Source organism: Zootoca vivipara, chromosome 7 (genome assembly GCF_963506605.1).
Source record: "Zootoca vivipara chromosome 7, rZooViv1.1, whole genome shotgun sequence".
Taxonomy (NCBI): Eukaryota; Metazoa; Chordata; class Lepidosauria; order Squamata; family Lacertidae; genus Zootoca; species Zootoca vivipara.
In genome coordinates, this window is record NC_083282.1 from 49939840 (window position 1) to 49953048 (window position 13209).

Below are 13209 nucleotides of genomic sequence, written 5' to 3' on the forward strand. Positions count from 1 at the left end.
GGAAACCTGGGGCCTTCCAAAAGTTGTTGCATGGCCAAATGTCAGGGATAACGAGAGTTGATATTCCAACAACTAGAGGGCCACAGGTCCCCCATCCCTGATATAAAAGGTTGCAGCCTCAGATAAGGATTTAAACAGCTTTCCCCAAGTCCTCCAGATCTCTCCTTTCATGAAGGTTTCCCTTTTGGGTGTGATTGTCAAGTGCAAATGTTTCTCTCCTGGCTAGAACCACCATTCTTCTGCCCTGATATTTGGCTCTTTGAGTTCTGAATCCTTCTTAGATATTTATTTTATTATTTCATAAAATTTATAAACTGCTCAATTGTAAAAACAAATAAACAAACAAAACACCTCAAAGCAGTTTACAAATGAGAAATTTGCTACTTAAATCTCCCTTCCAGGAGGATTGTTATTGCACATGTAGCTTGACTGAGCTTACAAATTTTGGCTTGAAGGCCCTCATTATTCAATGGGCCTTCTTCCCACACAACTTTGCACAGAAGTAAAGCCTTAAAATTCACTGTTTACTCTTTTATTCAATGCTGCTGCCTCCTGTATGGAAAAACTCTAGGAAATGTGTAGATTGTGTATTATGCCTTTTAAATTTAAATTCTTCAAATGACCTCAGGAAACCAGGGAAGGAAGACCTGGGATTGGTTGGAAGTGAGGTCACCTCACTAGTTCCTCAATTTTGCCTTTGCTGCCTTTTATAAAATGACCAAATGTGTTCTTGGAGTCTTGATCCCTGATTTTAATTTGAAAGGACTCTCATCTGTGAAAAGGTAACCCAGGCCGTGTCCCTTGGATGACCTGGGTGCCACTATGTCACAGTATTTTAGCTAGCTTCCAATTGCTTGCTTTTGTTTTCTATGCCCATACTTGGGTTGGGTTTTTTTTGGGGGGGGGAGTGGAATATGTATTGTGCTTAAAGCAATTCTGACATTTTGCCAGGGTGGGTGGGTGGGGTGGCCTACATCTTCCCTGCTTCAAAATACCAACCGGCCCGAAGCTTACCAGGTGCTTTTATAAAATCCGAGGAGTCTTGGGTGCCTGAAAGGCCTTTCTGTCCAAAGCCCTATGTGCCTTTCTGGTTCTGCTTGCTCTTTTCAACCTAAATAAAGGAGGGGTGATCATGGTCAAGTGGGCAGGCATTTAGATGTGTTTTAACATGTTCTCCTCCTCGCCAGCAACCCCAGGATAACCCTCAGGACCTTAGAGGCGACAGTGATCCCTATTTAGATCATCCCAGCCCCATCACAGGGTTCGAATTTGTGCATCGCCTTGAAGGCGGAGTAATGGAAGTGCCTTCTCTCTGCAAAGGCCATAAGGTAAAGTGGCAAAGTGGTGTATGAAACTGGCACGAACGTACCTTCCTTGGGTGGATGAGAATACAGGAGCCAGAAGAAGAGGAGGCAACAAAGTGTAGCACTTATCCCTGTAGACAGCTCTCTCCATCCGGCCAGCATCCTTATAGAGGTTTCCCCAGATGGGCCAGCAGATGGGCCAAAGAGGGTGGCGCCCCCTCTCTGCCCCCTAAATCCAGACTTTCACACAATCCAACTACCAGGGGGGTGTTTTCCTGGCACAGAGGGGCTCCAGCTGCGCCTGGAGCACAGCTGCATTCCCTTCACAGCAGAGCCAAGCGGCAGGCAGTAGCAGCATCAGGCTTCTGAAGGGGGGAAGGCAGCTTCAAACTGCTACTTTATAGAGGCCCCGTCGAGCTTCTTTTAGGATCCGGTGCTTCTCATCCCGAAGTCCAGAGGCACCATAAGTCTTATTTCTTACAGGATCCCGAGGGGCGGGCGCGATGGAGAGAAATGTCTTCTTTTTCACATGCTATCTCCCAAACTCCAACCTCCCCGCTCGTCCTAGGAAAGAGGGCGCTCCCAAACCCGACGGGCACCAAATGAGTCGCTTGAAAAGTATCCCCGGGGTCGCAGCCGGAGGGAGCCGCCCCTTTCCCGGGTGCTGCCACAAGTCCCGACCGCCCTGCAGTTCGGTGGTTCCGGACTTCCTCTCCGGGCCTTTCAGCTCCTCGGCGATTCAGCAGGCGCTGCGCCTGTTCCTGCGAGCACTTGGGCGCCGTTGGTCAGGCGAAACCCTCGCGGCGGCGCGCTCTCCTCCTTGCAGAAGAGCCCACCCGGGAGCAGATCGGCTCCTCGCCTGCGCCGCCGCTCGCTCCGTCGGCCTCCCCAGCACGCGAGGAGAACGATTCATCCTGGGATGCGAGGAAAAGCTCGGGGTGGGGGTGGGGGCACGATGCGGCGGGAGTGAGCGCGCGTGGCGGGGGTCCTCAGCCAGAAGCTTCCGCACCCTTTTGGGGAGGGGGGAGATACGTGCGATTCCTCCGGGTGTGGACGCGCGTCGCGGCTCTCACTCCAAGCGTGCCGGCGAAGGCGCGGGGCCGCCGCGGCTACCTGTGGCAGCAGGGCGCCTTCCCAGGACCCGGCCGTCGGCTCGCGGCATGATCTGTCGGGGGGTGTTTGCGCGCGCGCGCGTGCGGAGGAGGGGTGACGAGTCGATCCGAGGGGATCCGATGTGTGTGTTCCAAATGTACATACACAGAAAGATACCCGAGCAAGATCCGGAGCTGGGGCTCGCAATAACCTCCCCCCTTCTCTTTTTCCACGACGCAACACGGCCTCGCCACACACACTCCGCGCGCGGGGTGGGGTGGGGGGACACTTCCTGGCTCTCCGCAGCAAGAGCGGACGGCACGTTCCCTGTGGCGGAGGAGCCCCGGCGCCAAGCCGAGTCCGAGCGACGGCTGAGGCGGGAGCCTCGCCTCCTTCACTTTTGCTCAGGCCGGAGCGGCGGCGCGGGAAGAAGCGCCTCCGGACTCCCCCGGGGAGGCACCGCGGGGGGCGTCTCTCCCCTCCCGCGCCGCGCTGCCGCCTCCTCCGCCTCCTGCAGGGTGCCGGCGATCCCCGCGAGAATCAGCCCCCCCCCCTTTGCACTGCTGCTGCAGCGGCAGCTTCTCGCCAGCCGGGGGTGGGCAGTGCCTGCGTCTTCCTCCTCCTCGTGCAGAGAAAAAGATCCGGGGAAAGTTTTTCTCTCGGCGATCGGCTCTCCTGTACTGCCTGGCGCCCCGAAACGGCAGCAACGGCAGCAGCGCCTGCCTATCCCTTTGGCCGCGGGCCGCCCTCCCACACAGAGACCACCTGCTCTGAATTCTCCTTGGCGGAGTGTCTCCCTCCGCTTAACCCCTTCCTCGCCGCGCGCCCGGGAGCCGCTGCCTGCCCACCTGATCAGCTCGCCGCCGCCTGGCTGCCGCATTCCCTCGGTCGCGCGGCGCCTTTTCTCGCTCGCTGCTCCCCTCAGGCCGGAAGAGAGTCCGGCTTAGAAGCGGGGAGCGCGCCCTCCTCCCCTTAGAGAAAGGTGAAAGCCGCAGGGCATGCGGGGGTGGAGGGTGGGGAGCGATCAGGCAATGCCGCATTTCTGCGCTTCCTTGTGCATCCCGGGCAATTATGGAGGGACTGGAAAGGGCGGCTAGCCGTGTGCTGTCCGAGAGCGATTCGGCTTCTCGCGCCGGGCTCGCTCGCTCGTGGGATCAGCACTGGATTGCCGCGACCCCGCTTCCCGCGAGGCCGGGATGGCCCCCGAAGGGACAGCTGCGGAAACCGCCGCCGCCGCGTACAATGCGGAGAAGCCGCGGAACAGGATGCCAGACGGGCTGCTTCCAGAGCTGTGCGGCTTGCCTGCTCCGCTGTGCTCGGGGGAGCTCGGGGCGGCTGGACCCGTGCGCCAGGGGCGGTGAGCGAGCGAGGAGATCTAGCTAGAGATCGGGAGCAGGGTGGAGGTGGGGATCGGCTGACTTGCCTTTCGGCTCCAGACGACCTCCCCCAAAGGAAGGTGTTTGGGCAGCCATGGAAGCCTCGCCAGTTCTCTGGGGGCAACTGGCATGCCCTAGCCTAAGGCGCCCATGAGGGCATTCGCTGCCCTAGGCAGGCACGCAGGCAGATTCTACAGGAATCGGCCATCGCACTCACGGCTGTGGCTGCCTCTGGCTTCCCGCTTCATGCAGAAGTACTTGTGTTTTCGCTCTCATGTGGGTTGCTTCCATAGGCTGGGCAAGAAGTGTGTGTGCGGGCGGCGGGTATTTCCGGGAAAGACCCCTGCATGGAACCCTGAAGAGTGGCTGCCAGCCAGTCAGTGAAAGCAACCTTTCCCAATCTGATACTTTGGACCGCAACTAGGACAATTTGCCATACTGGCTGGGGTTGATAGGAGTTGCACTCCAGGCTGGGGAAGGCTTGGGTAAAGACTGGTTGGCAGCTTCATTTTCTTCCTATATTGTCAACTTGCTGCAGAGGGGGAAAGGGGTGTGGGTTACCTAGAATGCCAGGAGTGCAGATCAAGAAGTCTGGGGGACCACCAGTAGAAGTCTGCAGGTCAGAGGTTTCCTGTATTAGTGTAAATAGTTCTAACAGATGGACCAACAGTCTGACATAATATTGGATGAATCCCTTCATTCCAATGTATTCCCCCATCCCCTGAAATGCAGATCAGATCCTGGTTTCTTCTGGTAATCCTGCACAACCTTCTGACATTTCACCACATGTAGATTAAAACATTTTCAGACCTATGTTCACATTCTGATTCATTACGTTTATATCCTCTCTTCCCTCCAAGGAGCTCAGGGCAGTGCACTTGTTTTCCTTCCTTCCTTTAATCCTCTCAACAACCCTGCAAGGTAGGTTCAGCTGAGAGATGGTGACTAGCTCAAGGTCACAGAAGGTGCTTTCAGACTCTCACCATTTTCAGTCACATAGTGGCAACTTCAAGTTGCACAATTGAAGTTGATTATGAGGTCTTGCAAAATCCCCAAAATCAGACATTTACCGTAGCAATAAGGAAAGTGATGAGAAAATGCACTTGGAAGTGTGGGATAACACTTGCTTTGATGTAACATCATCTAGCCTCCCTACAAATAAGACTGAATGTTCACTAAATAGCCAATGTCACCCAATCTCTTTGCAAACAATCAGGGCGAATGTACAATAATCAAGTCTGAAAGCACCCCTAGTTATCTTGGGTGGGTGAGTGGGATCATGGCTCCATTGACACTAACCAACACACCACATTGGCTCTTAAAGACTGGTCCTTTCTCCTTTTGTTAATGATATACTTAGGATGCTGAATTCTCTTGGAAGGATTCATTATTTATTTTTATTTTGGTGCAGACTCATGGAAGATGCAGCACAGGTTTTTATTTATTTTTAGTTGTGTGGGTTTTTTTGGTGTTTTTTTTTACTTTCCACCCCTGCTGTTAAACAACAGTATCTGTTTGGGTCCCATCATTCCCCTTCCTAGACACACCGCCTTGCCTCAAGCGCTCAACTGTCAGAACTGCTTCTCATTGCTGTTTCCAATTTTGGGTCGTTCCTGGGTTGAAAGGCTCTCTTCTAAAGACTTGTGCAACAATTTAGTTCCCTTCATTCAAATGCAGCAAAAGGAGCCTCTCCCTCTCCATTGGAGGCTTCTACTGTAATGAAAAGCCCCTGCGTTCTCTCTTGGCCCTCTCCTTTGATTTGGGGGAAATCAATACATGTGTTCCACCACAGCAGTGCCTGTGACTGGTTTGTTAACTATGAGGGGCCCTGAATGAATAGCACTCAGGCGGGTAATTTACCACCAGATCCATGGGGATAAAGGGAAACCAATATAAATAGTCAGTAATAAAACTGTTTACTGACACTGGGCGTTCTTTAAATGAGATTTGTATGCAGGGGAGTACACCTCAGATAAGCTCTCCAGCTTACAGTTATTGACTCCCTTGTCCAGTGAAGCCGGGGCTATTATTAGCACCAGAAAGCTGGGAGACTCTGTCTTCATAATGCACCTGATAATATTAATAAGGAAGGCAACCATATCAGAGTTGAAAAGGAGCCGGCGCACAAGTCAGCATTATTAGTCCTGCTTAAAGAGTAATTGTTGAATGCTGTCAGGGCAGACATTCTTTGCAAGGGGCAATGCACCAAGATCCATTAGGCTCCCATCGATTTTTCATCAGGAGCTAAGAATGCCCAGAGCTTCATGGGACTGGGACCAAAATGCAGACTGTGTGTGTGTGTGTGTGTGTGTGTGTGTGTGTGTGTGTGTGTTGATGCTCCCATTTACTGTGCCCTGCACTCACTACATCTCCATTGCTGGGTTTTTAATCCAGGCTCCCATGATGGTATCCACAATGCATATGTATCCTTTACTTTGTTGTAAAAATTGGCTGTTTTGGACACACACGTTTCTCAAACCAGCTTCACACAGATTGCAAGTCCTTAAGGCATTCCTAATTCCTCTCTAGCCAAGGTGTGGGCACCATTGCATAGGGGTAAAGACATCCCCACCCATCAGTGCCCCCCCCCAAAACCAAATATGACACTAACAAAGCCATGCTGATGTGAGAAGCTAAGGGGGAAAGAGTTATGAAATGTGCTGTGGGGCGGGGGGCAAAGAGCAACTTCACTGTGGTAATGTGAACACACCGTGTGTGTGTGTGTGTGTGTGTGTGTGTGTGTGTGTGTGTGTGTGTTGCGGCCTTATTGAATGGATGAAGCATTTTAATAAATTGCCTGCTTTGTCAGATTAATATTTCCAAGCAAGTATTAGGTGTAGCTGCCGCCATCCCCATCATTATCTCTGTTTTACGATGGGTGGGGTTAGTTATGCGGGGGGTGGGGGAGGTTTTCATTGATTTCCAGTGTCTAGTATATTTTCCATGCTTCTGTAAACCAATGGCGGTGAAGATGAAGTCTAGGAGCCCCATTGATCAGGGATGAGAAACTTGTTCATCCTGAGGCCTCACATTCTTTCCCGAGAAACCTTCTAGGGAACCACTTGAGAGTGGCAGGTGGGGCCAGAGGCTAAGGTGGATGGAGGAACAAATGGAGCAATCATATTACATTTCTACATTAGGCTGGTTTTTGTATGCACACCACTCACATGCCTCTCACTAGCCTCCATCCAGAATTTAAGGACCATTCCAGCCCGGCAAACACACTCAATGAGAAAGCAAAGGAGAGCCAGTAAAAGGCTGTCAAGTTTTGATCCTGCACTACAGAAATAATATCAGAATCTCCTTATCTCCAGCAGTACTTGCAATGGCCTCTTAGATTTGTGCAAGCTCTTGTTTCTCAGCCAGACGCCTTTAAGTGAAAGCAATATTTCCCCCCAGAAGCCTTTCCTTTCAAAGGCTGCTGATGCTCCCTGTCCCTTTGTGAGAAGTTACTGCCTCCACCCCCCCTTTGCTTCCAAAGGAATATTGTCCCATCCAGCCTGAGGGAGGGAGCGAAAATATTCTGGACACCAACCCACCAGTGGAGATTGGCGGGGGGGGGGGGGGAGAGAGGTGTCGGTATAAAGTGCTTACCAGACTAGTGAAAGCTACTAATGAGATCTCAATTAAAGTCAATTGGGAGAAATTAAACAGGGGAGAAAATAGGGCAGCAGAGGCACAAAGGGAAATAAACCCTTTTCAAGGAGCTGGCGGAGAAGAGATCAAAGGCAGGGAAACAACCACAGAGCGGCTTCAGTGTGTTTTTGACCTGATTTTCTCAAAGGGGCCCTTTCCCCCAAGCACTCCTCCCTTCACAACTTTGAGGTAGTCTAAAGCTGGGTTGCTGTGATACGGAAAGGTTTGACTTCACAGGCAACAGTTCTCGGAGGCATCCCCCAGCCGCATCATCTTCCCAGACAAAACTTGACACCTGAACTTGGTCCTTTGTGCTGACCTTAAGGCATAGAAGCCTTTCTGTTTAGCAGTTAAGTAAGAAAGCACAAAGAGCACCGCTAATGAGGCGCTCGCTTTCCAGCCACTGCTTTGGGATGAAATGGAAAGGTGTTTGAACTTTATAGAACTCCTTCAAGTAAGGGATGAAGAGCAGAATCCCTCATCTTTATGAAGCAGCAGCAGCAACAACAACAACAACAAAAGATCTGCTAGAAATTTAGTATAAAGGTATACAAGTGATTGTGGTGACTGAAGACCTTCCAGAACATTGAGACAGACAATCTAATGTTTTTAAAGTCTGTGAACTGTATTAAAAATGCAAACAATGAAATACCATATCTTTATTTTTAAAACTTTGCCTCATATCTGATTGCTCACTTCTGCAGGCACACCATACTTTCAAAGCACGCTTAAATCACAAAACACCTAGATAATACTGGGAACTGTAGTTAAGGGTGCTGGGAATTATACCTCTATTTGGGATGAACTACAGTTCCCAGAATTTTGGGGGATCAGGGCGCTTTAAATTTATGTTGTGTGTATTGCCTTCCTCCAGGGCCTCTTGGAAGATTCAGGACAGGTAAAGTACTTTTTTATTCTATGTAACAAATTTTTTTAGTAGATTTGGTTGTGGTTTTCCTGTATGTTTAGTGACTGCTGATGTTTTTGGATAATGTCATGGCCATTGGCTAGTGCAATAAAAGTTTGTAAACATGAACAAGTACTTCTGCATACAGAACAGTTGAACTATGGAACTTGCTCCCACAGGAGGCAGTGATGGGCACCAATCACCACCCAAAGAGGATTAGACAAATTGATTGGCAAGGGCTATTGAGGGCTGCTAGCCATGAAGCCTGTCCAAGTGGAGGCCATGTTGCTTCTAAATACCAGTTGCTGGAATCCACAGAAGGGGACAGTGTTCTTGTGCTTGAATCCTGCTTTCAGGTTTCCAACAGGCCTCAGAAAACTTCATTTGGATACGAAAGTGCAAATACTGTGCCAATTTGAGCTGTAGTACCCTGTTACCAAGACAAGTCCAGAGTAGCCACAAAGTAATAGCATCTACTTAATGGAACAAGCGAACAGAATTTCCTGGGCTATATTCAGTTGTTTAACATTATTTTAATGTGTTTTTAGTCTTTATTACCTTACTGTGGCGCATGTGCTTGTGTGTGTGTGTGTGAATTGGTGACCTTTATAATAAATTGCAGGTCTCCAAACCCTCTTAAAAGAAAAAAAACCTACTCCACTGGGATGTTAAGTAACTCTGTGTTGTAATTCTAAGGAAGTAAAAATGTTGAAAAGAGATAAATTAAGCAAAGTACCTGGATCCATCTGGGGGATGGTTTTATGTTACATTCTCTGCTAATGAGTGTTTTAACGCAGCGGCTCCTAACCTTCTCATAAAGAGCACCTCTCATACAGTGAAGTGTACTCACTTGAAGAAGATGCAAACATCAGAAGCAAGAGAGGGACATGTCTAACCTGGATGCCAAGTTGGACGGAGGAGATCCAGTTCCCAGGAGCTTTGGAGAGGCTCAGTCTGTGCATGGCCAGATACTCAGGTCACATCCACAGCATACATTTAAAGCCCATGGCTTCCCCTTCCCCAAGAATTCTGGAAACTGTAGTTCACCCATCTTAGAGCTACAATTCCCAGCAGTCCTAACAAATAGCTTCCCCCAAAGAAATCTGGGAATTGCAATGTGCTTTAAATGTATGCTGAGGATTTAGCTTCAGTGCCATTTCATTAGCTGCAGGGTGATTGCCCCATGAGGGCAATCAGAACACTCATTCATTCACACAACCCTGCAGCTGCCAGATTCAGCGCCTTGTTGTCCTCACAGGGGGTGGGAAGTCTTTTTCATTCTGAGGGCCATATTCCTTCATGTGGCACCTGGGTGGGCAGGACCACAGGCAAAAGTGAATGGAGCAGCTCTTTATATAGTCAGCTACATTCCAGCCACAAAAAAGTCAAAGGTTTCTCTCTTCTTCCTTCATCTAGACAAGCCAGGGGCATTAAACCAGTTCAAGGACACGTTACAGACCACTGCCTTAATTAAACAGCAATAGCAACTGGTAGCAGTGAAATTGGCTTGGGTTTTAAACCCCTTTCCTGATCTCCTAAATATTTCTGTAAGACTTGCTGGAGAAAGATGATTGGGTCTGTGACTCCATCATATCCATACAGCTGGATTCTTGCACAAAGCGTGTACCTATTTCTGCTCAGCAAAAATTGCTCTTAAATAAGTTCAAAACACACACATCTATGAGGTACCCTGTCTGCTTCCCAGTAGAGCTTGTCCACCAGAGCAGCCAAGACCATGTCAAACTGCCAAGTAAATGGATCCATATAATCAATATCGTCCAGAAAGTCCTGAAGCTGAGTCACTATGCTACAAGGCTTGGGCAGTGAGTGTCCATTTTGTCTTTCGGAGTGGACCAAATGTGGGTTTCGCTAAAGCGAAGGACCATGGGAAATGATTCTCCTATCTTGACCTTATGTACAGCTCTGTATAGTTGATTTCTCTATGCTGGACCTTCTTGCTAGCACAGTCATGAGGATCCAGGAAGGTCATTGATCAACTTGGTTGCAAGATTGGAAAACAAAAGCTCACCAGAATTCTGTATCTAAAAGCTCCTGCATGGATCTCCAAAGGCAAGCTTCCTGCATCAGCCAGAAGTTCTATAGAAATGTAGATGTAGGCCGATTTGGAACAATAGCATCTGCAAGGAAGACAGCATGACTCACCAGGAAGCCACCTGCCATAGTCATTGTTCTTGGTGGGGAAATTGATCCAGCAGGACCATCCACAAGGTAACCTTCCAGATGAGTCATACTTGTTTGTTTGCCTGCGCCATCCTACCTCTTATCAAAACCCTCTCTATTACATCTCCCGAATCCCCTCCCATATGCCTGATTTTGCCCAATCCCCATTCATTCCCCCACTTTAACCTCCTCTCATTGGTCATCATGACCAGCTCATCTCGACACACTTTCAGATCCCCTACAAGACCACGTATGGGTTGCCGCCATGTCTATTCTATGCTGTCTCTCTGAGGAACCTCACTACACACCCCAGGAACATCTTTAACTCACCACTGGCCTTCACATTTAAGGCTTGGTGAAGGATCTGTGCCATGAATCCTGCTTTCTGATAAAGATCTGAAATCCCTTGACATTGATTCCTGAGCCCAGCACCTGAGTCCCAGCTCTTGCACCAAACACACCATCTCAGTTCGCTATTGGTATATATGATCATCCAGGAGGCATGCAGGTGATGGACCCCACTCCGCCATTATAGTTGTTTGTACTTGTGCTGCTGAAATGCACTTGGAATCCATATGACTGATGAAATTAAGGGAACGTGCAGTTTCATTTCCTTTGCATGTGGTCTGAAAAATTAATTTTCTGGCAGAGGCTAGTGTGGAGGGCTTTAAGCAAGGGCCCGGAAGTTCGCTATTACTCTGCTGTGACCTCTCTGCTCTCACAGCATCCTTGGAAAAATTGTCATTTTCTCTCTCTGCCCCATCTTCTCCTTTCCTCCCCCTGCTCTCATACAGAATGAGCTCAGCTATAGTTTACACAAAACAATGATGGATGTGTTTGTCATCCAGTATGAGTTGTCCTGCTCAGCCCACACAACGTAAAGCAAAGCTTTCTTGTTTTATCCTGGATTTGGAACCTTGGTGATGTAAAGAGTGGCCTGCTTTTGTTGGTAGGGCTATTATAGGCCTCCTATGCTAGCATAGGAGACCCAGGTGGCGCTGTGGTTAAACCACTGAGCCTAGGGCTTGCTGATCAGAAGGTCGGCGGTTCGAATCCCTGTGACGGGGTGAGCTCCCGTTGCTCGGTCCCAGCTCCTGCCAACCTAGCAGTTCGAAAGCAGGTCAAAATGCAAGTAGATAAATAGGAACTGCTACAGCGGGAAGGTAAACGGCGTTTCCATGTGCTGCTCTGGTTTGCCAGAAGCAGCTTTGTCATGCTGGCCACATGACCTGGAAGCTGTACGCCAGCTCCCTCGGCCAATAATGCGAGATGAGCGCGCAACCCCAGAGTCGGTCACGACTGGACCTAATGGTCAAGGGTCCCTTTACCTTTATGCTAGCATCCTGCTGGCTGACATGATCAGCAAAAGTGTACTCTCCAGTTTCCTGAGTCTACTTGGCTACTCTGTGACGTAGGAATATGGGATGAAGGATTTTGCACCAGACTGCCATTGTTTTCTGGCAGGATTCTTTCACATACCCCCAAGTTGTGCAATTAAAGTTCATTTGGAGCTCTTGTCTTGCCCCCAACAAACCAACTTCCTCCAAAAATTGGGGGTTTTGCAGTAAGGAAGGCGTTGGGGAAATGCAGCGGAAAGTGAGGGATAATATTTTCTTGATGCAGTGTCAATCTACCTTCCCTGCAAACAGATCAGAATGAATGCCCAATAGATAGCCAATGTGGCCTCATCTCCCTACAAGCAAATCAAGATAAACAGATTGACTGGAACCATCCTCAGTCGGGAGAGCGGGTTGGCCACAAACTTCCCTTGCAGAAAAGGTGGCTTTCCATAGGATGTGGCAAGCATGGCTGGGGACACTATGCTGTACCCAGTGCTATTTTTTCCAGGAGGTACTCAAGGGTATTCAGTAGGGGCACCTCTCTGTTGTTGTTGTTGTTGTTGTTAAAAAGTGTGGCACTTAATGTAATAATTTCATGGTGAGTACCAGCACCTATCTTTCTATTAAAACACTGGCTATACCCTTCAGAGTTTCCCATTAGCAAGCACTGGCCATAATTCTGTGGGATGTAACATAAACAGTCAAGAACAACACTTCCTGTTGGCCCAGAGTGGACACACAGGGGGATGTTATTCCAGCCAGGAGGAGACTTCCTGTCACATCTGGTCTGGAGCATCCTCCCCCTGTGTGTGACCAGGTAGGTGGGCGTGACCCTGGGGGACCCTGTAAAAGGGCCAGTCGCACAGCCATCTTCTCTTACTCTTTTTGCTGCTTTCTTCTGATACTGATGTATTTTGCTGTCTGCTGGCTCTCAGCCAGCAGGACACGGGTTCAAATCTCTACATGGGATGAACCCACTCTCTTTTCTGTAACTACAAGCTAAAGCCTGCCTTCAGGGAACCGGCTGTGAACTGAATGTAAGTAAAATTCTTGTTATACTTTTTAAAGAAGACTGCTGTGTCTTTGTTCTTTTTAAGAGGGATAAAAAAAGGGAATTTACCAGGATCAAGCCCAATCTGGACAAGCCAGATTGGATTGCTTAAGTAAAGAGATTCAAATGAATCTACCAACTAGCTTCCTGCTATATACTAGGGAATGTACTCTGCTACTGACTCACTAGCGTGAGTGAGGAAGGATAATATTTAATTAATATGTCCTCTCTAGTATCCACAACATTCCCACAGATTCCAGTTCTCTCTGAAGTTTTGTGTCTGTTGCCTTTTGACCCATAATCATTTTTAGCAAATGGCCCA

The 13209-nt window shown here is 49.0% G+C and overlaps 1 protein-coding gene across 2 annotated transcripts in view; it reads right to left on the reverse strand.

Annotated features, from left to right (window-relative positions):
- LOC118088786 (chemokine-like protein TAFA-5) overlaps window positions 1–2421 on the reverse strand; it is a 31044-nt gene extending 28623 nt beyond the window's left edge. For both annotated transcript variants that reach the window (XM_035122857.2, XM_035122856.2), the window contains exon 1: window positions 1370–2421. In XM_035122857.2, coding sequence (XP_034978748.1) covers window positions 1370–1466 — 97 coding nt within the window. In that variant the 5' untranslated portion in view covers window positions 1467–2421. The remainder of the gene's footprint in view (window positions 1–1369) is intronic.
- Between the last annotated feature and the right edge of the window lie 10788 nt (window positions 2422–13209).